General features: G+C 38.8%; 1 protein-coding gene across 2 annotated transcripts in view; it reads right to left on the bottom strand.

Moving 5' to 3' along the window:
- ZFPM2 (zinc finger protein, FOG family member 2) overlaps positions 1 to 27,938 on the bottom strand; it is a gene marked incomplete at its 5' end in the record, with an annotated part of 320,839 nt that overhangs the window by 87,069 nt on the left and 205,832 nt on the right. For both annotated transcript variants that reach the window (XM_082479322.1, XM_082479323.1), the window contains one exon: positions 22,110 to 22,221. In XM_082479322.1, coding sequence (XP_082335448.1) covers positions 22,110 to 22,221 — 112 coding nt within the window. The remainder of the gene's footprint in view (positions 1 to 22,109; positions 22,222 to 27,938) is intronic.

The following is a 27,938-nucleotide window of genomic DNA, read 5'->3' as shown; positions in this document are numbered from 1 at the left end:
AAAACTTACCATTAAAAAAAATAATAATAATTTTGAAAAATAATTCAAACTTGACAGAATTAATTTAATTTCTTCTCAAAATACTGAGTCATTACTTAGGAGGATAAATTTTTGTTCAATTATCTCACATTTTAACTCCTCTTCCTAAATTCTGCTTAAATGGAAATAAAGCACTCTTAATTCGGCAAAACCAGCTATAAAGTGGTGTGTTTTGGCAAAAACTAAATATGTAGGGGAAAGCTTAAGGCAGCATTTTTAGTAGCATAGTAAAAAATCTGAAAATGAAGGGATTTTGCAATTTCAATATAAAATTCAGAAACTGGATGGGGAAAAATAATAAATAATAAAAAATTGCTTTTCTGGAAAGCAATTACAAAGCTCTCTAATGCCAAAATAAAATTTCTTATACAATTTTTTTCTTTTTATAATATGATACTACCTTTATTTTCTGATCTTTACTTGATTGCAAGTGAAATAATGAATAACTTGTATAGAAGAGCTCGTTATTAGACTTCAGAGTTAATATTTACAAGTATGAATCTTCAGAGTTTATTCTTAGAACTCGTTTCCATCTGCATCAAGACAATATCAGAAATTAATTATAATGTAAGATAGAACAAATGCCTATCATATATTTATAGGAAATTTATAGATATTAATGATTACATATTGTTATTAATAAATAGGTGTGCTGATGTTATCATCTATGAAAGAAAGATAAATTCTCACTTCCTTATTCTTTCCCTGCATGTTTTCATCTCCGTAGTCTGTGCTTCTGGGTGATGTTTTCATGTGTTTATAACAGCTTCTACACTCCTTCTTTATAGAATTGATTGCATTTAAGCCCTGCTGATTCCTACCCAATTATGTTATCTTAATATATTATTTTATTGTCATTTTTTAGAAAGAAAAAACAATCAAACAAAATTCTTGCAGCTGCACAGGTATTTAGCTCTCATTTGTACTGCTCTCAAGAGTTATCAATTTAAATTCAGTTATTTGCCATTGAAACACAGGCTTGAAATAACTTGAAATAGCTCCCATTGCTAAATCACACGATCATCCCACACGCACAAGGTTTAAACAGAACACTTATTTTCCTCCCCAGGATCACCCAGGACTTCTCCATTCAGCAATCCCTGAATTTTTCACTCTTCTAATTGCTCCATCTCCAGTAAGTCACAAAAACTCAAGTCTCCCTCCCACAGCATGATTTACGGAAGCAGTCTCTTCCTTTCTAGCATGAGCAAGCACTAGATGTAATGTTCAGAAGACTGCCTTCTAGGGCAAGCACATCAAAGACCAAGCAGCTAACCACCCCATCGTTTTCAGGTGTGGCTGTGGCTGCCATCTCTGGCTATAAACCATTTACATGTGAAAGGATGAAAACTAAAAATACTACTGGAACTTGTTATTACTTCAAAAAACACATTTAGGACTATGAGGACAAAGATGTCCAGTATGGTGGTACTCGGAAAATCCCTTGTTCCCTGATTTTATTCTAGTCTCAGCTGTGAAATGGCAAAATTATGGCATGTACGAATGGGATACTGGGAAGGATAGAGGTCAGAATCACATCTAGAGATTTGACACAGTCTGCTGTTTAGGCTAAATCCCAGTTCCACTGCTGCCAATTTGGAATCATAGAATCATAGATTCATTTAGGTTGGAAAAGACCTTTAAGATCATCAAGACCACTAAACCATGTCCCTAAGTGCCACACATCTTTTAAATACCTCCGGGGATGGTGATTCAACCACTTCCCTGGGCAGCCTGTTCCAGTGCTTAATAACCAGTGAAGAATTTTTTTCCTAATATTCAATCTAAACCTCCCCTGGTGCAACTTGAGGCCATTTCCTCTTGTGCTATCGTTTGTTATTTGGGAGAAAACACCACTCCCATCTCACTACAACCTCGTTTCAGGTACTTGTAGAGAGCGATAAGATCTCCCCTCAGCCTCCTTTTCTCCAGGCTAAAAAAAAAACAGTTTCCTGAGCTGCTCCTCATAAGACTTGTTCTCTAGAACCCTCACCAGCTTTGTTGACCTCCTTTGGACGTGCTTCAGCACCTCAATGTCTTTCTTGTAGTGAGGGGCCCAAAACTGAACACAATACTTGAGGTGCGGCCTCACCAGTACTGAGTACAGGGGGACAATCACTTCCCCAGTCCTGCTCACCACACTATTCCTGATACAAGCCAGGATGCTGTTTAATTTAAGATTTAGATTTTCCTTCACCTGGCTTTGGCTAGATCTGCTCAGAGATGTCCATTCAGGTTAAGCACTGATTTCAATGAATTTGGATAGATGCGACAATGGATGGATCTTGGCACCTGGGATTATTCTAGAGGACCTGCTGCAGTATCTGCTTTTATTATATTCTAATCTACCTACACTAACATTTTGGGGGATTGCATGAATACTTCCTTCACTGAGAACATTTGGGTTTTTCTTTGCTTGTAACAACTTTGTAAAGAAGGCAAGCAGAGTCTCGTATGCCTATTTTTCTTATAACCAAACAAAACTGTCTTATGTCTTCAGAATGGAGAGATGCCAAAATTCCTTCTTTCTTCATACAATGTTCAGCTGATTGCTGCGGGATTTGTTTTCAAATGTCCTAAAGATTTTTTTTTGTTATTATGTAATACCAAAAAAGGAATTATTGAATTATTTGTTTTTATTATGTGTGGTCGTAGCCTATAAATAGAGGCTGGGCTTTTCATGACACCTCAATTACTTCTATGTGCAGTGGATCCATTTATAAGAAATAACAGTTCTGTAAACTCATCCTGGCTCTGAAAGTCAAACTGGGTTCTTTCTATATCACTCATCACTGAGTATGGTGTTTCTGAGGACCAAATTAGGTCTTTTTTTTAATGGCAGCCGTTCAAGGCATTCAATGCCCTCAGTACGTTTGTACTGATATAAAACTGCTCAGAATTATTAAACTGTTCTGAGGAGGATACATACGACTAAAATTCTATTGACTCTTTCTTAGCTGTATTGGATTCTGCTGTACCCTCAGAAATGAGAGACTAAAATTTTTTCCCAGCAAAGCCTACATATTTAATTGTGAATGCAGGCACTAAACAGATTATTGACCAGATAGATATTATTGTTAAAGCTGTTAACTGAGCGGAGCTACATATTAAATCTGTGAGAGCCTCACAAGACATATATTATCCTTAAATATGTCAAATGAAGCACAAATGCATTATTATTTTGGTTACTGTAGCCCCACTTAACTAAAATTTCTCAACAGAATTTTCTTATATTTCTGCCAATTTCTTCAACATCATCTCTGAGGTAACAGCTTTACATATGTCACGTTTTTTTAACCCCAGCCAGCAACTAGGACCACACAACCTTTCACTCACCCCCTGTCCCCCACACAATAAAGGTAGGGAGAAGAGGGACAAAAGGAGGGGAAAGGGGAAAAAAAAAATCGTGCATTGAGATAAGCATGGCCAGCAGGTCGAGGGAGGTGATTCTGCCCCTCTACTCTGTTCTTGAAATGTCACACCTGTAATATTGCATCCAGCTCTGGAGCCCTCAACATAAGAAGGACATGGACCTGTTGCAGCGGGTCCAGAGGAGGGCCACAAAGATGATCAGAGGGCTGAAACACCTCTCCTATGAGGACAGGCTGGGACAGTTGGGGTGGTTCAGCCTGGAGAAGAGAAGGCTCTGGGGAGACCTTATAGCAGCTTTCCAGTATCTGATGGGGACCTACAAGAAAGCTGGAGAGGGACTTTTTACAAGGGCGTGAAGTGATAGGATGAGGGGGAGTGGCTTCAAACTGGAAGAGGGTAGATTTAGAATAGATATTAGGAAAAAAAAATTCACTATGAGGGTGGTGAGGCACTGGAGCAAATTGGCCAGGGAAGTTGTGGATGCCCCATCCCTGGAGGTGTTCAAGGCCAGGCTGGATGGGGCTTTGAGCAACCTGGTCTAGTGGAAGGTGTCCCTGTCCATGGCAGAGGGATTGGAACAAGATGATCTTCAAGGTCCCTTCTAAGCTAAACCATTCTATGATTCTATGATAAAGAGAGTTTAATAGAACAATAATGGAAAAGGAAAACTATAATAATGGTAAAAGAATATACAGGACACAAGTCACTGTCACCACCTGGTGAATTGGTTGGTTAACCCAACTCGAGCAGAGATCGCGGATTCTACCTCCCCTGACCAGCCCCCATTTATTTACCGAGCATGACGCCTGTGGTATGCAATATTCCATTGGCCATTCCATTATTTTGTCTATGCTCCTTCTCAGCTTCTACAGGAAGCTGAGAAAAGTCCACCATTAGTATAAACATCACCTAGCAACAACTCAAACAATATGCATTATTGACATTCCTTTCATACCAAATCTGAAAACACAGCAACCACTAGAAACAAAATTAACTCTATCTCAGCTGAAAACATAACAACATAGCTAAGGATAAAATTTTGGGATATGCTCAAAAATATTCTGTAATCATGGGAGAAATTCAATAAATTAAAAGGCTATCAACAGTAAAAGTATCTAGCTGTATTTTTAACAAAGCTGCAAAAAATTCAGTTGACAACTTAACTGAAACCAGTTAAACTCCTAATGGTTTAGTCCACAGTAAATAGTGATGATTTTGCTTGACTGTAGAAGAAGCATTAGAATAGAAAGATGAACAGATACTGGGGAAAAAAAAATCATCTAAGAACCTTCAGTAAGTATGTCTGCTAATGCTACGTTTTCAAACTGTTTACCTCAGAAGACCCTAGTCTATGTTTATTTAACCACAACCAATTCATTCTGAAATTAGTGCTTCAAATTTTGCTAAGGCCTGGCGAAATATGGGTCTCATTTCTCCCCATTCTTTCAGCCCATGCAAAGGGATGCCACTCTCGGGTTACCATGGGAATATATCCTATGCGTCACAAGAGAGATATACTGCAAAACCTTTCAAAATATGCGTTGTTATTAAGCAAAGTTGAGGGTGCAGACCCATCCTCCCAAGCCCTCCCACCTTAGTTTCAATCTGCAAGCTGTGCTTCATTGGACATTATTGTTCAGAATATTCACTTCCACTAAAGAACAGACAGTTCTATATTTTTCTATGCCAACCAGAGAGGCTGAAAAAATAAAATTTGCTGTGATGTCTTCTTGTAAATGTAGCCTATGGAAAAAATGTTTCTGGACAAACAGGAGCAGCAGCAAGGTAAAAAACACCTATATCTCCTTTGGTCCCTTCACTTAGTTGATGGCTGAACTTCAAAGCCTACTTTTGGACTATTTAAAATGCTAATATGATTAATAACAGGGAATTACTTTTTTACACCAAACTACACAAGGAAATTAAATTAAAAAAAACCCTCTATGCTAATGCACTGTAAAGGTTGCAGTTACAAATCACAGATCTGTTCATGGATATTTCATGAGCAGAAAAAAAGGCTAAATTTGTCAGATAAATTATTCATTGTGAATTATTTGCTCAGCTCTATACTTTGCATGTGTACTGTATTTATAAATTTAACAGGGATTCTGGTGGTACCTCGGAAAGAAGCACAGTGCAAATTCTGCATATTCCACTGCAATTTCCAATTTGTCTCACCGTATGTGTTCTGCGGGTAAAATTCAACCCTCCCACACAATAGCTGGTATCCGAGGCTTTCCACGCTGCTATGAGACCTGCCCCCCCTCCCCCCCCGCTCTCCTCCCGAAAGAAGCAGCCTGGAATGGCAGCCATGGCCGCCTTCCCTTCAGTAGGCCGGGTGTGAAGGACACCTGATCTGGACAAAGGCAGGCAAATTTTTAACAAGACGTGAGGCTAAACTGGCTGCTGGGGCTCGTTTGCGGCCACAGCGGGTGGGCGGCCATGTGAGGTGGTGGAGCGGGATGGAGGGGAGCAAGGACGGCCTGGTCGGCTGCTCTCCTCACCCCACAGCCTCCCTGGAGTGCTCCCACCGCGTGTGAACACCTCGCCTGGCGGCATCGCACCCCCCAACTACTGCTTGTTTAAGCTCATGCCAACCTCATTCTTCAGTATATTTTACAAAAAAAAGACAATGGGTTAAGTCCTTTTGATTCTGACGAAGCAAAATGAGAGATCTGATGTCAAGATGGCAGAGAAAACCTGAAAACCATCACCTCACAACACAGCATCTCCTCCAGTGGATGACTCCGGAGAGAGGAGGAAAACCTCCCTGAACAAAAACACCAACTTGAGCATTAAATGACCGACCGACCAACCAACCAACCAACCAACCAACCAACCAACCAACCAACCAGTTTCTGTCACACATCAGTCAAATCTCTTAAATATCTTAAGAGAAAACAAGTGGAACACTATCGGTATCGCTTTACAGGTGAAAATTAAAACATGCTATAACACATAATTGTACATGACTGGCAAGAGCAGAATTTCTAATGAAGGGCAGACAGGGCTTTTAGGGCTAGCTAAACATTTTTTGCTTTAGCAGGGATGCAGAGCCAAAGTGGGGAGATGATTTGGCAGTATATTGACTGCACGTTTTTATCCGTGCAGCTGCTTAAGTTCTAGCAGAAGTAACTTGAACAAGACTACAGTTTAATACACTAAGGCTTACACAGAAGGTATTATTTTCTCTTTGACAGGGTCCAGTGCTATTTTTACGCTGTTTGATAGAGAGCCGCTGTTAGGCCTCAGGGAAGGAATAGCGATTCTTTAAGTAGGGCTTGCCTAACAGCAGCTTCCTCCCTCCTGCCACTTCAGCCACCTTCTCCGATATAGGGAACGCCTGGCTCTCCTTTTTCTGTTAAAAACACACATCGTTAACTATCTCTTTGGTAACCTGCCTAACAAACCCTGGCTTGTTTGTGCGGGACGCCTAACTCCGACACCAGCCGCTGTGTTTGTTAGTCCCTTCCTCCCCACTCCAGCGCCCAGCCTCCCTGCCTCCTCAATCACATGTGTTGTTTCTCATTTAAATGAACAGTTGGATTCTTTTATTTCTTACAAGTGCTGGATTCGCCTTATCGCCCTCATTCCTTTGGGGGTTGCCAATTGGTTTTATCCACGGATGTATCATTTCTCATGCTTCCCTTTTTTCTTACAAAGAGAAAGAACCACTTCGTCAACAAGCCTCTCTGGAGTGGAAGATTAAAAACCTAGACATCACCTACCTTGCAGCGCTACTCCCAACTGGGTTGTGTAAAACTCAATTAAACTTGTCCCCATTGAATACTGCATTACAGTACATTAAACAGAAAATTCTTCAAGCGTGATGACAAAGCTTGAAACCTTGCCTCAAAGCTGTTCCTTGTAGCTTTCTTTAACATTTCAGTCTTTATGGTGCAAGTCTCCCGTTGACACAACTTTAGTCCAGCTATGAAAAATCACAGAGCCCCACAGGGATTAAAAGAGAAAGAGGAGAAGGAAAAAAAAAGAAAAAAAAAAAAAAAAGAAAACCCTGTCAAAGCTGATCTTGGCACTTTCCTTAGTGCATCTATTAAAACTATATCACCAGCAGAGTAGAACCTGAGAAGTATTAGAGAGACCTGTGCACAATATGACAATTTAGAATAACACTATGTTCACTTAGTTCAGTTGCCTTTATGCATTTTCTTTTTTCCAAGAGAAACAGGTATTCACAATCTTCTCCAATTAAAAATTTTACATAATGCCTTAAGATTGGACCAAAATATCAATTAAGAAAGGGTACAATTCCGAAAAAAAAAAAAAAAAGATGTCAAGCCAAGAATTACAACCTCCTCCCAAATCCAAATGTCAGTGCTTTCTGAAGAAGGATGAATTAAGATCCAAATACAGAGCTGTACCTCACTGTGATGTAAATGAAATACCCAAAACTTGCTGCTAATATTTCAAGTATTTGCTTCTTCCCTTTATGAAACAATGACCTCCAATTTGTGTCTACTTGAGCTCACACTACCTCTCCTATTGGAGAGACTGGAAAGATTTCAAATTCTAAGCAACTCAGAGTGCGTTGTCCATGGGATAAGAAAGTATGTTATACTAAAATCTCCCAAAGAAAGAGTTATGTATACTGAAAAATGAAAGAAGAGGGCATGAAATACAGTCAGAAAAAATCCCAGTTTTCTTACATAAACCTAATGAGATACAGCCATGTTATATGTCAGCACCTCCAACTCCAAGTATATACAAGAGTTATCAAAAGCCTGTCTGAGTAGTTACATTTCAACAATCCATCAATATACTTCCAAATAATCCTTTATTCTCTTGACTCTTTATAGTGATAGATGTAAAGAGACATGCTGAGCATCCAAATCTTTCCTAAATAATAAGGCTTGAAACGTTTGCTTCTTACCTGCCGCCTTAAAAGGATGTATACTGTTACTGCACGTTACAAAGCATTTTAAAAACACTTCCACTCAAGAAAAAATTTCCTGCATTTCATCCACAAATGCCACAAATCATGCATTCACTATTTGGGCTGCTCAGATATGAAGAGTACTGTATAATACTTTCTCTTTCTTGTCTACTATTACTTTAGTTTATACAAAATATTCTGAGTAGATAATATAAATATTCTGAGTAGATAATATAAAAATATTCTGAAGATGCTTTGCTCTGCAAAGCTTATTTATTATTCCTGCTATGTGTAGTTAAGTGCTAGATAAGCTCTGAAAAAGGGAGAATGATGCATCCCATTTTCAAAAGGAAACAAAGGCGAATGTAATTAAGCAACCCAAATATTACCAAAACGTTGGGACCCAGTTACTTCCGGCAGTTCCTTTTCATGTCCTAAACTCTATGTAAAGTACTGTGTAGCTTCTCTCTGGTGTTTTAATTTGCCAAAGAGCCCTGCTGGTAATGCAGTATTTAGGATCTACAATGAATGGATGACAGGGGACTTGTAAGTCCCCGCTGATGACTTACTCTGTCTGATGACTATTTTTTCCATCTCTGGAGAGCAGAGTTCAGTATCTTTAGGTACTTACAATTATGAAATGGTACACATGCTAGAAAGGACTACTCAGACACTTGGTTCATCCTTTTTTGGACATTTCCTCTATGCACATGAATTTCTGCAGAGCAGGAAAATGAGAAAAGGCATAAGAACAATGAATGAAGAAAATTATGGGACGTCTCTTTTCTCCACTACACCAGTTTTGTACCAGTAGATGCCAATGAAGATAAGTGACTGTGATGCAAAAAAAAAGACAATGCACCAACCAAATGCTATATACTGAAAATACTTTAAATACCTCAAAACATTAACAGCTGTTCCCTGTGTTAAAGATATAGGTTAATGGGTTCAGTGCTATGGAAAAAGTCTGTTTTCCATAGAAACAACAGTTATGTCAGGATAAAGCAAAATAATTTAGTAACCCTGCAAAAATATTGAGTTTAAAACTCTAAGTTGTCTTTAACAATATCAAAGAAAAACAAGATTGTTTCCTAAGTAAAACTGGATTGTTTTTCCTCAGAGTTTTTTCTGTTCTCAATTTACAGTATTATTCTACAAAACTCTTTAGCTTAACAAATATTAACCCATTTTCATGAGAAATATTATCTGAAAATAAATAATTGTAAAAGGAACAGTGTACATTTTTTTTATCATCCTCCACTGGGCATATGCACCTACTAGCTAATTTTGGGGGGCTACAGCTAACAATTTCATTGCAGTATGAATCACAGGCAACTTTTTACTAGGATCTGAAAAGTTGTTACTACGTAAAAGTGACACAGTTTGACAAATCAGGTGTTTGATTCATGGCATACAGCTAAAATCTGATCGGACCATTTCCAAAACACAGATTAGATTCAGATTTACTGTTAAAAACTGCAGGCTGTTTCTTTTTCCCCAGTAGCCAATGTTATTAGTAATAGTGGCTGGAGTCTGCCAATTGCAAACGCAAATTGATCCAACTTACCTCCTGAAAGAAAGAAGGTAAAGAAACTAAGTAAAAATAAAGAATGCTGCCGGATATTAATGGTAGACTGTCAGGCTAATGTGGTCAAAGGAAACATCAGCTAATCAGCTCCTATCGATTCTTCTAGAACACTAAAGTCCCAGAGACAACACGAGGGATATGATACAGCCATAGAAGACTGACACACCAAAACAGCAGTCCTGAACTTAAGGAATTCCTTCAATATCGCCAGCTTAAGGAACAACTCTTAGAGCTCTTCCAGACCAGCTTACCAGCATAAAATAGTATCAGTTCAAGAAAATCCTCTTGTTAAGGGAAGTACTTCTCAATGGGAGCTTTTGGAGACTTCTCTGACTCAGGAACTGAATTCTCTCTGCACAATTAGACCTTTGAGTATTCAGCTGTTCACATGTTTAAACTTTGCAATAATTAGCAACGCACAACAAAAATCAAGTGCTAACACAAGGATCATGCTTCGCTTCGCTGAATATGTACATATGTTCTGAAAGAGAAGAAGGTCATATATCAGCTCATCACTTTTTTGGAATCTTCTAGCTGAATATATTAAAGGGGTTTTTTAGGTGTAATTGATCTGAAATTAAGTTTTTCTGCTTAACTTCAGTTAGGAGCATTTTTATAAAGGAGAGGAATAGTATTTTGGAAAGAACAATTTTTATGATGCTGTGGATCGTTTTTTTAAATATGTCAAAAAAATTCAAGTTACTCAACGTCCAAAGTGAATCCATTTGTTATGGTATGTCCTAGATTATAAAATTAAGACCAAACCAAAGAAACAAAATGCAGAATGTTGTTCCTTTTACATGCATTTCTGTAGGACAAAATAAAGAGAAAATAAATAACAAATATGGGAAGTGTACCAGAAAGACAGAGCCATACCACGCTTACATAAGGCTGATGATCATATCGTGGCAAGCCAGAAAATTGTCGTCTCACGCGTTATGGTGCAGTGGATGTAATTGAGAAATAGCTTGTGTGTACAAAACCAGCATTCTCTCCTTGACTCACTGCAAAGCTTATGACATTTAGGGATTTACATAGAAAGTACGTGGAAAGAGAAAGAACTGTATTTAAAGAGTTGATTTCAGCAGATCTTCTGAGAGATTGCAAAGGGCCAAAAGTGGCGCCCATGAAAGCAACAAAAATGGTTAATTCCTTAAAGTGTTATTAAAATTTCAACTTTTTTCCTAATTTAGCTAGTTATACCCAAATAAAATACATAATACTTTGCATCAAAAAACAGCTTTCTTAGCAAATTGCTCCTGGACCACTGATCCACGAAAGACTATCAGGATGGGGTTCTGAACATATAGCCAACACTTGTTTAGCCCTAATTAATTTCTGCTTTATGAGCAAATGGAAGATAAAAGTCTTGAAGTCATACTTCAGGCTACACTTTCCAGCAAAGTAAGCCACTGAAAAATATCATTGTTTGTGATTTTATACTTCATTTGCTCCAATGATAAATATAATTTAATTGAACCTTAATCATAAAACTGGCTTAGCCTTAACAATCTGTCACTCTTATTTTAAATTTTCATTTAATTGTAACTTGAAAATGCATTTAAACTTCACATAATTTAAATCCATTAAAATGCACGTCCAGCAAGCATAAAAGCAAGCCTGTTCACATTTAAAAGAACAGTTTATTAATAGAAGATGCATAGTGATCACTTGATGCCATCTCTCTCATTTCCTTGTGTAAAACTGTTCCTTTTCATCTCATACTTTAAGTTCAATCGCCCGTCTCATAATATCAGCAACCATTTTGGCTGGCCAAAGACAAAGTCTCAGATACTTCCGTTCCTATGTATCTGAACATTTGTTTCAGCTAACAAACCAACTCCAATACTTTGTCTTAGTTTCTGAGTTAAAGGTTAGAGCACATCAGTCAATTCCCGTTAACCCACTGATCCTTGGTTTTCTCAAAAACGTCTTTAATTTGTTCAGCTGTTGAATAATTTGTGCACTGTCCTTACCGTTCAATATACTTCTACCACATTATTTTCATATATTCAATGTAAAAGCAAATTTTCAAATCTGGTTAAGTCTGAATACACCTCTCTTCTAATACAATCTAACTTTCCAATATTCTTTTTACATTGGGTTGCACTCCCTAAAATATACTTTTTCCCTGTGCCATCTTCTACTTTCACCTCTTTGTTGCAAAATTAGCATTCTTCTGGAAGTTACAAAGCTAATACTAGCACTTTTCTTGAACCTTAACAATGTTAGCAAGGACTTATTCTTTCTGTTTTCTAAACTCTTTTGCAACTATTCTTTCCTTTCAATGTTTATTAACCTGTGATAGTATAATTGTTCAGAATAGCGGGGGGCATCTATGCAGACATACATACTGCAGCTAGAGGAAGCAATTTCAGAACCTTCTGTGGCTTGAGTGAAACACTAACTGAGGTCTGAGCTATTTTTTAAATATATATATATGTATGTATGTATGCATGCACGTATGCCTGTATGTGCCTGTATACTATGATATTATCACAGGAAATTATCTTACAGGCAATTTCTTCTCCAGCAACAAACCTTGGTTCTGAACGCCACCAACTGATTCAGTCATGTGCATCACCACTCAGCCACAGAACATCTTTACTAAATCTGCTTCAACACTGCAACTTGTTTCAAATATCATAATTCGGGCATGCTCTAGCATGGATTTCTGTTTGTCAGCATCACATTGCCCCGCGTGCCTTGATGCAACGAAAGTGAAACAAGAAAGAAAAAGTCAAACCTGAAACAGCTTTTCTATTTTTTTTTCCTTTTCTTTTTGTAACACCAAAAGAAATGACGTTTTAAGAAAGCTGGTAAGTTCTCTCCTTGTCTGCTGCAACAGGCGCTTGTTCCTTAAATATTAAACACACACTGAAGCAGTTTGCGACTTCTCCATACTCCAGTTCCCTTTGGAGAAGACTAAAATGGTGGGAAGTCTGAGGGATGCCCCAGCACTGGCGAGGAGAAGGGCGGCTGCAGGCAGTGGGAGCACCCTGCCTCATTTGCCAGGGGGGGCTGCAACGAGGACTCCTGTACATTGCGCTCTGCTGGAGTTCTTTCCCTAAACTCCATTATCCCTCCTCCTCATTTCACTGTACACACTTCATGACCTGCCCCAAATAACAGAGGGCAATTGCCGTTGCATTAGGAAAAATGGATGCAGTCCGCACTGCTGGCCTCAGCGCCACGGTGCCCTCCTGTGAAGTCCTGCTCCTTGTGGCCTCTGTCTGCAGTGGGGAGCAGTGCTGGAATGCCATGGGAGAAGGAGAGAAATGCTGACATTGATCTTTGGATCAGAGAGTACACAGATTGATCCCCAGGATCAATACAGAGGTCAAGATTCAGTCACACATGATCTCTGGCTACAGCTCTTAGGTAATTTCTGGAAGACAATGGGGAGAGATGTATATATGGATGTGACCGAGGGTTACATCTTGATCCCAATTTCTGTCTAAGGAAACCTACGCATCAGAAGAGCTTTTTCAATTGCTTTCAGCTTTGAATCCATTTTCCTGAGCATAAAACAAATCTCAGCGTCCTTGGTATGCAACAGGAGCTATCCATTTCTTTGAACTTATACATTGTTTTTATACTTCTCTAATGTCAAGAGATCTCTTCAAGCTCCTAAATTAACAATGAGAACAAAAATGAGTACAGATTGCTTTTAAAAGTAACACAGATCCTAACTATCATCAATAAATATAAATATATTTTTATATATATTATATTTTGACTAATATAAATGTATTAGTCAACATGTGTCTAGGGCATTTGAGAAGAGAGAACTGCTGGCTGTGCCGTTGCCTCTGTAAGCAAGCACAGCAATCACCTGCCGGAGCCTCCAGAGTTACAAGAGTATGAGCTTGGGGACCTAATAATAAGTCACTGGCTTGCAGGTCAATTAAGTGGCCGAGAGCCACTTGAATTCCACCTGTTGTGCCATAATAATGGCCTTGCTTGTGAGCAACTAGAGACAAAACACAGCCAACACAACTTTAACATTGTGTTCCAGGCGGTCCAGCTCTGCAGCCCACATGGACATCTCGGCTGCACGTCACACAGGTTTTCCTTGAATGCTATGAGAGAGTCTTCCCTGAATTATTACCATTGGGCTTAATCCATTTAGATGTAAGGGGCGTAGAAATCTCACAATGCCCGTCAGTTATACACAGAACCACCTAGAATGGGAGAAGAATATATTTCTACATTCTTTTAGCTTTTGCTTCTATATGGCACAGCATTATTTTGTCTTGTATCACAAACACACAGCAGGAATATTTGACAGGAATCACTATAAAACAGGCTGCAGACAAATCCAGCCCTGTTTCCTCCCATACAGACATTTTATACTCGGCACCAATGGAGCTGCCTGAAAAGAATAGCCAGGGTTTGATTTTAGGCTTCTAGGTCATGGTTTCACCTTGACAACAGCTCTTTCATTTCAAGCAGTAACATTTGCCAGGATCCCTAAGGTGTTTTCATTTTTGTCAAGAAGTGTAGGAAAAAAAATAAAAAAACACCAGTATGAAAAAATGATAAATCTTAATTCACAAGCTGCAGGACTATCTCTGTGTCTCCAGCACAAAACTTCAAATCCAATCCAGGACCTGGATGTGTATTAGAAGGCTGCAGATTTAAACCTTGTCCACCATGATCAAACTGGATTTATGGAGCATCATAACTCTCCAGACACCATCCAGCAGCTTATTAATTTAATAGACTCCTGTCCATTCCATGATGTTCCTGCCCTGACAGTCTCTCAAGATAAGGCGAAAGCCTTTTGACAGGACAGAGTGCATATATATTTTCTTCTGTTTTCTTGTGGATGGGGTTGTCGACAACTTGAAATGTGTGGCTCAGCAAATTTGGGGGCTTTTTTTCTTCCCTCTTGCTTTGCAGGGAAGATGACAGAGGTAACACTGCCATGAGCCACAAGGGTCACAAGGTTTACTGCAGTCCTCGATATTTATTTAGCATAATGGATTGAAAAAAAAATTAATTAAAAAGAAAATAAACCACATTTAGCATCTATGCCATATCCTGAAAATAATGACAACATTTTTCTTAAATTGATTTCTAAATGACTGATTCTACTGCAACTGACTTAGAAAAACGAGGGACAAATACATACATTGAAAAAAAAAAATCTCTGCAGGATGTTTCATTTATTTTTGCCAGTGGTCTGAACAGTTGAAGCAATATTTCTTTTCACATGGTCCCAGTGAGAAGTACAGACTGGGCTGCTTTTCCATCCTGAACATGTTCTCATAGGTGAGTGTTAGACTGAGTTTACAGCTTTTTATACCTTCAGTCCAAAATATATAATTCTGCACAAATCATGTCAGTATTCTGCCTATTTCTTTGCCTCCTCAAATGAAAAGGAGTTCCAACTATGAAATATACCACACAATAAGTGACAAGAACACAAGAAAAAAGCCTAAACCAACCTACATATGAGAACAACCTAAAAATATCACTTGGCTGCTATGTAAATGACATGTACTAATAATGAACAAAAGCATTTTCTTACTGTAAGTGGAAATATAGCTGTACCCCTGCATTTCTTGTCATCTGCTACATGCTTAGAATTTAGAGGGCATGTAATAATTCACTGTATGCTATTATATACACATTATACTAATTCCATAAAGATGCATGAAAATAACCTTATTCTTGTAGATAATTAAGACTATATAGAAGGCCCTGACTTCTAAACTGCCAAAAGCACATAATCCCCCATTGGATCTATTTGCATTGGTAAAAAATAAAAATAAGGAAGAAGTACAATCCTGCTTCGTGGGTTCTTTGAAGCTGAATTGTGTCTGAGTTAAGTCTGCAAAACTGTGTCTGCCATCAGCAAGCCATAAATATCACTAAAAATGGGGACAAAATATTTTCTCCTTCTGTGGCCAGGACTGATTTGCGATAGTTTTGTTTGCAACAGTGTCATTAGGCATCCTGCCTTCTCAACATCCCGGCAAAACCAAATGGGAATCGTGCCATCTACTTGCCTACCAATCACGTCTTTACGTCTGTATCCATGACACTTTCTTCCAATGACTGTGAAGGTATATTGCCCTTGTAGAGATATTATTTTAGGTAAGCACTTATATGCATAATTATACTTCTCTTGAGTTTTGCAATCTTTCAGTGTTGTGGAAAAAGAAATGTAAAACAAGCTCTTCCACGGACCTTTGATATTAGTATAAGCATCGCACGCATTTTGTTAAAAACTCAGATTGTTTATCAGTGGATACAAGGGAAGAACAAAAACCTGTAGCACCACCAAAGGCTTCAGCACATCGTTTAGCTAACGGAGGCAGCCCGCAGGACAGCAGATACTGCAGTTTTCTGACTGTCCATGTGGAACAGATTAAGTAAATTCACTCAATTTGCTTTTAATAGTATGTGGAAAGAAGCCCCTTGCAATCTAAAATATAAGCCCCAAGTTAACCTTTGGCCTATTAAACAACTTGTTCTCTGACCCCAAACAAAATATACTCATATTCTAATGCAGCAGTGTTTACACTCCTTATGATGTTTGACCTGTGTCTCATTAGGGTTTCTGATGCTCTATGTCTGTGGCACAATGTGCCATTCCGTTGCCTGAAGTTGCAGGGAAAAATAAAGTATTTGCTAGCTGAAAACTCATTTGCTGGGGAAAACATGGTATCAAGGATCTGACAGAACAATTAAGAAAAGTAATCCTCTGTCACTAAAGAAAAATTTAAGAACCCTTCTGTTGTGACAACTGACTTTTCCTAGATGGTAAAAAATAGACCATTCACTTTAAATTAGCAAAATTAATTAAAAATTGCCACCAATTCTTACTAGTAATTTCATGTAACCCTTTTGCAGCGTTTGTGTCTTCAACACGTGGGCTAAATTAACGCATCAGCTAAATAACTCATCGCGATACCAGTGAAGTAAATAAACAGCCGTGCATTTTTTGACTTATTTTAAGTAGGGCCCTGTGCCGCGCGGGCAGGGGAAGCCCCGGCAGAGCTGAGCGCAGCCCTCTGCCTCCAGCCCCGGCTCCCGCCCTGCCCGCTCCTGCCTGCTGCCTCTCCTCCCGTTCCGATTTATAAATTAGCTACATGACACAGTTTCAGTGTGGGCAGCTGTCATTTTAACTAATCTCATCCTGTAAATCCACCCTAGCAGGCTTGTTCTCTATTGTGATTGGAGAATAGACTTTTTTGGGCAGCTTTCAAAAGCGGCATCTGTTTGAGCAAGCACCCATCTCTTAGCCGTGCGGAGAAGCACTCTCCCGAATTTGCCCCACCCCCCCCCCACCCCATTTTGTGTTCACCAAAAGAAAATGACAATTCTCGGATCTCAGCCTGAGGCAACATCCTCCCTAGCCAGGATTTTGTTAGAGTCGCTCAGTGGGCACCGACTGTGATTTCACTTACGGAGGGATGGAGCCTTTTTATGGCATTCAATATCGTGTCCCCGCACCGCCGGGACAATTAACAGCACCATCCCGTGGAATTACTTACGAAGATGTCACGCGGTGCCTGTGGAACCGCGCTGGGGCGAGGACGGTTTTTTTCTCCTCCCGCATCCTCCCAGAAATAACGAAGGGCATAAACTACTCAGCGAGGCCAGGCAGAGGAGGAAATAACATCAGTAAATCACTAATGGAAATGCAAAACCAAACACCGCCTCACGCCAAATGAGATGAAGGACGGCTCGAGAAGCGTGCGAGGCGCTGTTGGCGGCCGGCTCCTTTTCGGCAGCCGCCCCCGCCCCCGTCCCGCCACCCCGTCCCCCAGCATCCTGCCCTCTCCCTGCCAGCCGCGGCCCGAAAAGCAGTCGTTTTGGGGTTTGCAGCAGCGGATGGGGCACCTGGGCGGGCAGCGTGCTCGGCGGTACGCACCACCACCCAACCGGCCCAGACACACGTTAAACATGTTGGTTTTCCTGCACAGAGTTATCCTGTGGTGTTCTGCAATCAATTACTGTTATACCACCATCATTAATAATTTTCTTAATGAAAATGATTCTGTTGATCTCCGTTGTATTTTAATTATCAGAGTTAAGCATAATTACACTGCAGCTCTGAGCTGGCATGTAGACTCCTTTAGGGCGCAATTTTGTTTTAACACACTGATAATGTAATTTTACATTGTGTCAGTTGTTTAGTTATTATCCAGTCGTACAATTCCGCTGTATTCCTGATAACAGATAATAACCTTAGCACCTCCTATATCCTGAAGTCATTTAAAAAGCAATATTGGAATTTCACAACTAGCTAACTTAATCGCCTTATGATTTTATAATTCCCACAGCTAAATATTTGTACAGACACCCTGTTTTAACAATGCCACTAAACATACGGTATCCATACATTTCACATAAATGGCTTAAATAATATCTAGAAAAATGTCTGTTACATGAGCATGGTTTTCCGCCTGTGCAACTGTATTTTTTACACAGTTTCTATTCTATCCAGCCGTAATTCATTTTTTAAAATCCTTTACAGTCCCAGTGGAAGATTTGCAGTTAATACCCCAGTCCCTGCCTCGGTTGTGGGCGGACTCCTACCTCTGGTCTTGGAGATTTACCAGGTCTGGTGCACAACTCTGTTAGGCAGGAACGCTTCTCAAGCACACTACATTGCGATGAACATACAGTTCATGCATTAATACTTCCTACCAATGTATCCTGCTTGAATTACTGAAACCCTGTAGCTGTTTTTTTTTTTTTGAAAGAACGTATCTAAAATTCCTGATAAGTTACAATTCCTAGAATCTGCCTCTAAAATTTAAGTTACTGTTTCTAAGACATCTCTTAAATTATTGAATAGACTATTTTTGAAACATAGAAGTTTGACATAAATATTAAAAAAGCGCATGTCTTTTAAATGTAATTACAGTTGTAAAAGTTTCCTTTCAAAAATATACAGTGGGATAATGGCACATGCCACGAGTAGCCAGCTTGTATCAGAGCTTGTAAAAAGGGATACTAATGAACTGTTTTTCCCCTTTCTAATTTGTCCTAGCATTAAGGAAATGTAGTTATAAAAAATAGAGATAGAAATAAGTGATCCTAGACTAAATAGAATTAATTTCAAATACCGAATTGTTATTTCATAGCTATTCACTCTGAATGTATTCTGATGTATGATTTTAAATAACCGGTTTCTTAACCTATAAATTTATATAGAAGATGAATTGTGATTCCACTGCAATAACTTAGCAATATAATCCTATATATGTACATCATATACATACACATACGTACGCGCACACATTCTTTTTGTGTTTGCCTGCCGAGGGACAATATTTTATGGAGAGTTTTGAAGGCAAATAGAGAGTTAGCTGGCCAGCTCAGATTCACTTTCAATAGGAATTACATGCCAGACTCCTGTCCCTGTGATTATTCCGTGTGCAATACGTGGGTGACTGCGGTGCCCACAGCCTCTGGTGAACTGGAAGTCAGGCTGACATTCCTATGCTCTCCTCAAAGATCTGGGGAAAATTGTGCTCTCAAAGATATCACTGTAATAAGCTAAAAGAAATACGGCACGTGCTTCCGAGACAGCAGCTGATCTACCAGCACCATGTACTGCTGGCCAATTCTTAAACTTATTTTCCATTAGAAATGTGCCAATTTATTCCACTCTTCTCATCTTGGGTATAGGAAGGAAAACAGCTCCCACGTGACCAAGTCTGCTACGTGTACAATTCCGCACAATTGTTCAGCTAATTGCTTTCAGAAATAACAATGCAATGCTAAGCAAACTACCAAAATTATACACGTGCAACTACAACATAACATCAAATTACAACTACATGCCAGCTGACACCGTTTCATTAGAAGTAATGGCACTATAGGAGACAGAAAGCTAACACAAATCAAGGCAATGTAATCTGGAATGATGAGATACAAATTGAAGGAAGAAACATGATTCTATTTATTTATTTTACCATCTTCTATTTGACATTGTTTTCTGATCCAAGCCAATTAATCTCTCTGGTACAAAAATCCCAGCAGAGCTCAAGGCAAGTGTAAGTGCTTAATGAACGACAGAGCAGCCAACTCAAAGCGCAGAGACGAACAGAATGCAGTGAAGGTAAAGCATATCTACAACTTATTTCCCACGTTAGTTTAGTGAAGTAGCAGGTTTTTAACATGTATTGATAAATTAGGGCTCAAATTTATCCTCAACTTGAGTTAAAATACGCATCTGCGGTAGAGATAACAGAATTCACCTTGAGAACCGTATGGCTGTCTCACAGTACCTTGTTAACCAAGTACTAAAATAACCAGCATCATCAGTGAAACAAAATCCAGCACGTTAGAATGAAAAGACTAATGTTTTGGGCTACTCACATTGCACCAAAATGAAGAAAGTTTTTCATATTTGAAAAAAATGTTCGTATTTCAATAGATTCAATCAGACAGATAGCGCTGAAACTGTCTAATGAATTAGTTAGTGTTTGTAAAGTACTTTGAAGATGAATAGTCTTAGTGGTATATATGTGCTAAGTATTATAATAATTACAGATAGAATGTAATACTTGATAAGACATCACCCTATGGGAATTTGCAGAAGCTATATTTTGTAGTGAAAGTAATTTCCCATTACATTAAAAAGTTGTTGCAGAGAAGTTTGCCTGTGAGTATTCAGTAGCGTGAATAGCAAACTGCAGCTCCGGATTCGGAAGAAAAGCTTCGCTATTTTACTCAGAGCACTTTGCTGCTTCCACTCGGGCAGCGATCAGCAAGCTGCAAAGGAAGGGCAGCTCAACCCTTTTTAGATCAGAGCCCAGTTCTCTAATACTGCAGGTGTTTCAGGTTGCAGACTGAACGCGTTGGCATTCTGTAATTATAATAGAGAGAATTTATAAGACCCTGGTGTGCAACTCATTTTTAACATGCAAATTCCCTGTTTTCAGCGTTTCAACTTTCAAAGGCTTGTGGCAGTTTAAAAGCAATCCTCTTATAAGTGTATAAATTGCAATGATTATAGGAACAAGTTGTAATTGTTTCTAGTAAGTTTTTAGGAGTCTTTGATGTTATGATTAGTGTTTTGTATGTTAATATATTGATATGGGTGCTTATTTGCCTGGATGCTTGTATGCTGAAATGGTCACTAGGTTGCCTCAGCAAACAAATCTTTGATCTCAGTAGGTCTGTTTGGTTAGAAATAAAACCTAAAAGAAATTAAACAAGAACAGTGCATGTTCTGAAGTATTCACAAAGTGCTGAGATTGGTGACTGAAATACAAGGAAAGAAAGTCACAGTTTTGCAACCTGATCTTCAGGGTGAATGCCAAAACCAGCTACACTAAATAAGTTATTATTTTTCCATGTATTCAAGTCCTGCTTTTTTTGGTGTGGTGCTTTTTTTTTTTTTTTAAACATACTTTAATGACACCATAACCACATTTATAAAGCTTTCACAGTGACTGACCAAAGAGCGTGGCGCATAGTCCATGGCCCTACGGACTCAACCCAAGGCTCTTTGGGTTGGTTCAAGATGCAAGACAAAAGCATTTGCATCTTGAACCACAGCAGCTGTTAGATGTGGTAGGTTAGATAAAGCATGCTTGGGGGGCCTCGCGAGAACTCCTACTGACTTGAGTAAATCCAACAATTCACATAAGGCAGAAATGATATGCATTGCCACTAGCCAATACATTCCAGTGAAGCATCATCACGTCAGGCCACTACTCAGAGACTGGAATGTCAGAGGTGACAACCCTGAAACCCAGTTCCAGTTATCTTCTGTTACCATGCTGACATGAAGCTTTATCGTAGTCCAATCAAGTTTGCATTCTTCTTGTAAAACCAGATTTCAGTTAGTAGTCTACAATGCAACGTAACATGGAGAAATGCTATCCAGTATGTCCAATAAAATGTCAGAAAGAATTCACCTATTTGAAGTTTATAGATTTTACTGATGTTTCCCAAGAAGCACTAACTCTCAGAGAGAAACAGATAGCATGCCTTATGTCAGCTAACGTCCTTCTGTGTTTATAAGCATTCGGTACACTACAGACACCGTGTGGGGTTTTTACATCATTAAAAGAAAAAGAAAAAGCAAAACCAGAACCAGAACATGGTAGGAAAATGGGAACGAAAACTTCGACTTCAAGGGGAGACAAACTACTTCATTTTCCTATTATGCAACAGGTATATTTTTATCTCAGTACCTTACACAAGAAAGTAAGAGAAAAAAAATCAGCTTGTGTTTACCTTTGCTGTACACAATGCAGTTGTTTTTGTTGTCTTCTACTCCTTGCCAAGTCACATCCAGCAACCACTTGGGGCCAGCAGTCAGTACCATGGGGACTGAAGCCTTTGTCTTCTGTAGGAAGGATGATAACAAACAGATGCCGTTTGCTCGCCTTGATTAAGAACTTGAATAACAATAGTAATAATCACTTTATTTGCAAACAACAAAATCTCCAAACCCGTAAGCTAAGGTCTTATTCCCCTGCTTCAGGATTATTTTTTTTTTAGGAAGACACAAGCAGTAAGCTTTAGTTCTTTCATTGATTGAACGGTGAAACTATTATCAAGGATTTTTCCGAATGATATTTGATCAGATCTCCAAGATTAAGCAGATCTCTGGTGGCTGAGAATTATAAAGGGAATGCAGATGACTTTCACAGCAAAGAGCCAAGTGTTTAGAAGTGAACTTTAGACACATTGTACTTCATTATCAATGGGATCTCACTATTTCCTGAAACAGACGGGAAAGAATTTAAAGAATCAGTATCCATTTCAAAGATCTGTCCTGGGTAACATTTGTATTATCATAGGAGATTTGTTCTGAATGGATAATGGAATTTTTCCCCTTTTGCTAAGTGTTGATGTGTGATTTTACTATGTCTGAAATAATAAGAATGCTAATGATTCACTGCACTTTGTCTCCAAAATGACTATAAAAGAAGTTGTATTAATAAATTCAAAGGCACAGAAGTAAAGCATGACACCCATTGCACCTGAAAGACATGCAGGCAAAGAGATGCACATTTAACAAAACCATCTCCTGTGTATATTTCAGATTCTATATTTAGAGAATTAGGTATTTGAGGAGATAAGGTAGGGGCTTCAAATTTATTAACACTTAACTCCTTTTACTAATCAAATTGCAAAAACCCTGTGGGTAATCCTGAGTTGGTCAGTACGGGGCACTGAGATGCCACTTAGACTTCTGTCATTCACAGTTGTTTTTCTCTATATCAAGCATGAAACCACAACAGAGAGTGCAAAATACAACAGTCACCATGTAACTTTTAATTATTTTTTTTTCCTGGGATATAATGGTGTCCAAAGCATTCCAAACTTTTCCGAAAGAATTCGATTAATTATTTATGTGTTCCACCAATAATTCTCTAGTTGGCTCCAGCTATGTTCTATTGTGATATTCTGTATGATTAAGAGAATTAAAAAATTTTAAAATACAGAAAATCATATATTTACATGGACATTCCAGATGCATTATCTATAGTCTATTATCTATTATCTATAACTGTTCTAGAAATGTAGTGAAGTATATTAAGAGTTACCATAGAACATACTACATTCCCAAAATACACAGGAAAATATTTACTGAAAATAAAATATTATTTAAAATATTTTAGTTATATAATATTAAATTCATAATCTTATATGAGATATTGATTATAATTTCTGATATAACAATATTTCAATAAATTTGATAGACTAAAACATTGAATGACAGTTCTTCACATTTTCAGTTGTCTTATTCATCTGTTTGTTCTCTAATACTGTTTTATCAAATATAGTATTTCATGCTTAATTTGCATTTTATATGTTGCATTTTTCATACAAATGTTTATGCATAAGTTGTACTTCTTCTATATGCACTCCATGACATTATTCATCTTCCAGAAGTGTTGGAAAAAACAAATATAAATGAAGAACGAAATTAGTAAAAAGGAAAAGAACATAGCGACAACATACCTACCTCGTGTAAAAACACTGCAAGCAGGGACATGCAATGCCTCAATTCTTAATACTGTTTTTTCCATGGGAAGTTGTAGAAAGTGTGTTTGCTTATATGAAGTATGGCAAGAGTCAACCTAACTGTATGTGTTTGAAATCTGAATTTAAATTCTGATTTCTAATTGGGCAGTATGACAATTCTTTTAAAAAATATGGTTAAGTTCATATATAAATTATCAAGAAGCCTGATATTACCAATTATGAAATCAGTGCAAAGTATTTACACATGGACTGCACAGAAATCAATGATGTAAATGAGGCATGAACTGAAAAAGATCTGCAGCAGATGAGATGAAAGGTAATCAAAACATCATTTCTATCTTCTATTATAGAAAAGTCTGAACTTTAGTGTCATTTACACCAAAACAGCACTAAGGCTGCTATGGAAACAAGGAAGAGTGGCTATTCCTCACATAGCTGAGCATCGTACCCATATTAAATACAAGCTTTAGCATGCATGTTAGCAACCGTGACTGCATAGCAATAATGAAGAGGAGGACCAGGACACGTTCCTACCACATGCTGCATTTCTCCAACTGCCATTTCAGTCAAGCCTTTAACATGGTTTTTTGTGCTAATATGTGCTCCCAGTCTCTGGTAATCCCAAGTACAATCAAAAGACAGTGCAATATTATCGGAGCAGTGGACTTTTCCAAGTACACCATAAATGATTCAGACATTCAAACAAGTCTTTTTTTTTAATTAAGTTGAAGGCCAAGTTAAAAAAAAAAAAAAAAAAAAACAAACCCAAAAAAAACCCAAACCAAACCAAAATTCTGTCTTTTAAGTGCGGAAGGGATCATCTATCTAATTTTTACAAGATCCCATTCCTATTTCTGGTGTTCTTCTTCCCAGACATCTGACATTAAATTGTGTCTCTCCCATCTGTAAGGGTATTATTTGCATTAAGATGGTATAAAAAAAGCCTCAAATAATATCTTCTTGCGCTGGGCAAGAGTTTATTATATACATAGAGAGGACAAATAATATGTCCTGAGAAAGGATTATACTTAACTTCATACTGCTGAGGAAGAAATGAGATGCAGAGATACCGTTTGACTTTCTCACGGAGATTAATTTCTCCTTTAGTAAGTGCCAGGCTTAGTCCCAGCCACCGCCCCTGTGTCTTCTAGACAAGGAGGGGAGACCAGGCTGGTGCCTCGTCCCTTCTGAGGTGAAGCAGCAGCAGCAGGTAGACTGAGCACCACCAGTCAGGACGCGAGTCTGCCTCTCCGTCCCCCATTTACAGGGCTTTTAGAACTTAAAGAACTACGAACTTAAAGAACTCCACGGAGATCGCTACATTAGCTTCCAGGTCGGCTTGGCAGTAAAGTTTGTAGTCAGTTCAGCAGCTGTGAGTGGTCTCCAGGCGCTAGAGAGAGGCTGGAGAAAGAACAGGGTGTTTCGTCTCACAGCTCCGCTAGCCCAGAAGAGCTGGTGGACACCTCAAAAGAATTTCCCGTTCTCCCATAGCTCTGCTCCCAAGCCGCACAGATATGTAAATAAACTTCTTTTAATATGAAAGAAAAACTTCACAAGGCCCTGGCTGCTTGGAAAGCTTGGCAGCTCTACTGAGGGAGACGGGCAATGGCTTCTCTTTGAAGTACCTCACAGGCGTATTGTGTGAGCTGTAAGACGAGTCAGGACCACCGCAGCAGTTCTTGGGGCCTGGCATCCTGTGAGGTTCACACGTTCATAGAAGGTGTTCACCACTAACAAAGCCTTGCTCTTGTTGTGCCTTATTACACAGTAAGAATTGAAGCAAGCCTGCTGATTCAGGAAAGGCCATTTCCCTAAAATGGTTAAAATGAAAAGACCCCAGTCCAAGATAACAAGAAGCTATGGTTAAATCAGTCATGCCTTTATCACCTCAAGATTAGACTACTGCAATGCGCTATACCTGAGGCTACATTTTAAATCCATTTGAAAGCTGAAGCTGGTGCAGAATGCGGCAACCCGCTTGTAAAGCAGGATATCGTGCTTTGAGCGCATTACACCAGTGCTTTTTAAGCTGCACTAAGTGTCTGTGGGATTTAAGGCACTGGTTACAACCTGTGAAGCCTGGGACCTGTCTGTTTGAGATACCTAATTGAGACCTGCCAGGTCCTTTGCCCCAACCATACAACCACAGCTGTTCCGCCAAGGAACATGAAAAAGGGCTTTCTTGGCTTGACACAGAAGAAACTCTTGGCAGGGCAACGTGTTTTTCACAACAGCTCTTTACCTTCGGGACACCATCCTACTTGAAGAAAAGTATGTTCATGCTTCAACTCTCAGAGAGTACTATGAAAATCATCCTGTAACTCATAAGATGCATTTGTCATACTGTAACATTTAGTTGGTCATTCCCAAAATGGTGGTGGTGGTGGGAGGTGTCAGCTACCTTATGCTACGGTTTTTTTACAGTGCTATTAGGAATATCTCTAGCTTAAGAAAGGTATCTTTTTACAAAAAAGCTTTCTTGACACAGGAGCAACAATGTTACATCTGCTTGAAAATAAGACTTCAAAACCCAAACAAAATTTTACTTCTCGCTCCAAAAGAACTGCTACAAATTACTCACAAGCTCAGAAAACATTCCGTCTACTGCCTAAGTATAATCATAGGGATCTACTAACACAGGTGTCCGTAAGATGGGGCCATACAACAGTAACCTCACATTTTGGAAACGAGGGCACATTATAGAAACACAATATTGTTCACTGCTCTACATTAGGTAAATGTGTATTCTACACTTGAGTCATTTTTACCTGAAAATGCAATTTCTGCTAATGTCTTCATGCCATAACTAGACAAATTTGACAAGGACAAACAGGGTCAAAACTGTGATCTCTCAGGGAACAATTAGAATCAGCTAATGAGGATAAAAGAGGTCAGGCAGGCATCCACTTTTCACTAACCTTTGAAGCAACTGGACAAACAAGGGAGGTAACCCTCAATAAATGTTTATATTCAGTCAAGAGGTTAATGGAGATAAAAATAGTCATCACAGCAGGCCGAAAATAGTTTTGCACTCTCGCTAAAAGGAATCTGTGCTGACAAGTAACATTAGATGGGCTCTTCCCTGTGAAGATTTCTAACATAAGATGTGTGTGGCCTGGCAGAAACTTGAGGAAACCCCCACGCTGAAGAGAAATACGGCATGAGCAAGTTGTTGGAAATCTATGAAATTCTGATGTCAAAATGCCTGATCATAACTAGCTGTTTCCTAAGAAGCTGTGCCAGGGCCAGAAATAGGTACTAAGCTGATGTTCATTAAGTCGCTGTGACACGACCAACCTGTCCCAGGCACGGTGTTCCAAAAAGTGTTCAACATTATTTAAGGAGATGTACTGTTCATTGAAAAATCACTACATTACTATCTTATTTTTTTCCTTCAATCAGTACAGGACTATATAATGTCAAAACTAATTCCTTAAAGTACTCTCACCAAAACACAGGAAAGTTGCTGGAGACTTAAGATACTCAAGGGCTTTGCTTCTAATTGTATTTTGGTTCCCACAAACAGATTTTCTTTCTAAATCATCCAAAGAGCCTGAGTTCCCATGAAAGACACAGAAGATTACCAAAATGTCTTTGTGCCCTTGGAGAAAGTTCTCATGACTCACTGTGCAGTGTTACTTTATCTGGCCAACTAAAACCAAGACTTTACTGGCAGGTGAGCTGTAGATATACCTCAGGTGCCTTCAGATGAGAGGCTGGTAAACTACAGTTATTACACAGATGGAGATTTCTACTTTGAAATTCAATTTAAATTGAATTTGATTGTCACAGGGTTGACGTACCTTCTGACATGCTGGAACTGCAGAATGTTCCCTCTTGAGAGGTTAAGTTCACCTTTGGTGGTCACCATCTCAATACAGCAAAAAATCAGTCCAGTTGGGAAGGTCTCCTAAGGAGTCATTCTGGACTGAGCAATAGCAGAGATTTGCATAGGTCTCAAACTATCCATAATTAATTAATAAATATTTGTTTTAAGATTTTTTTGAATAATAAGAAGAGTGGTAACTCCACTTTATCACCTCACACTTAGAATGACTGTCTCAATGT

This window comes from Vanellus vanellus (assembly GCF_965231255.1).
Source record: "Vanellus vanellus genome assembly, chromosome: 2".
NCBI lineage: Eukaryota > Metazoa > Chordata > Aves > Charadriiformes > Charadriidae > Vanellus > Vanellus vanellus.
The sequence above is the reverse complement of the archived record's forward strand: the minus strand, read 5'-3'. Positions and strand labels throughout refer to the sequence as shown.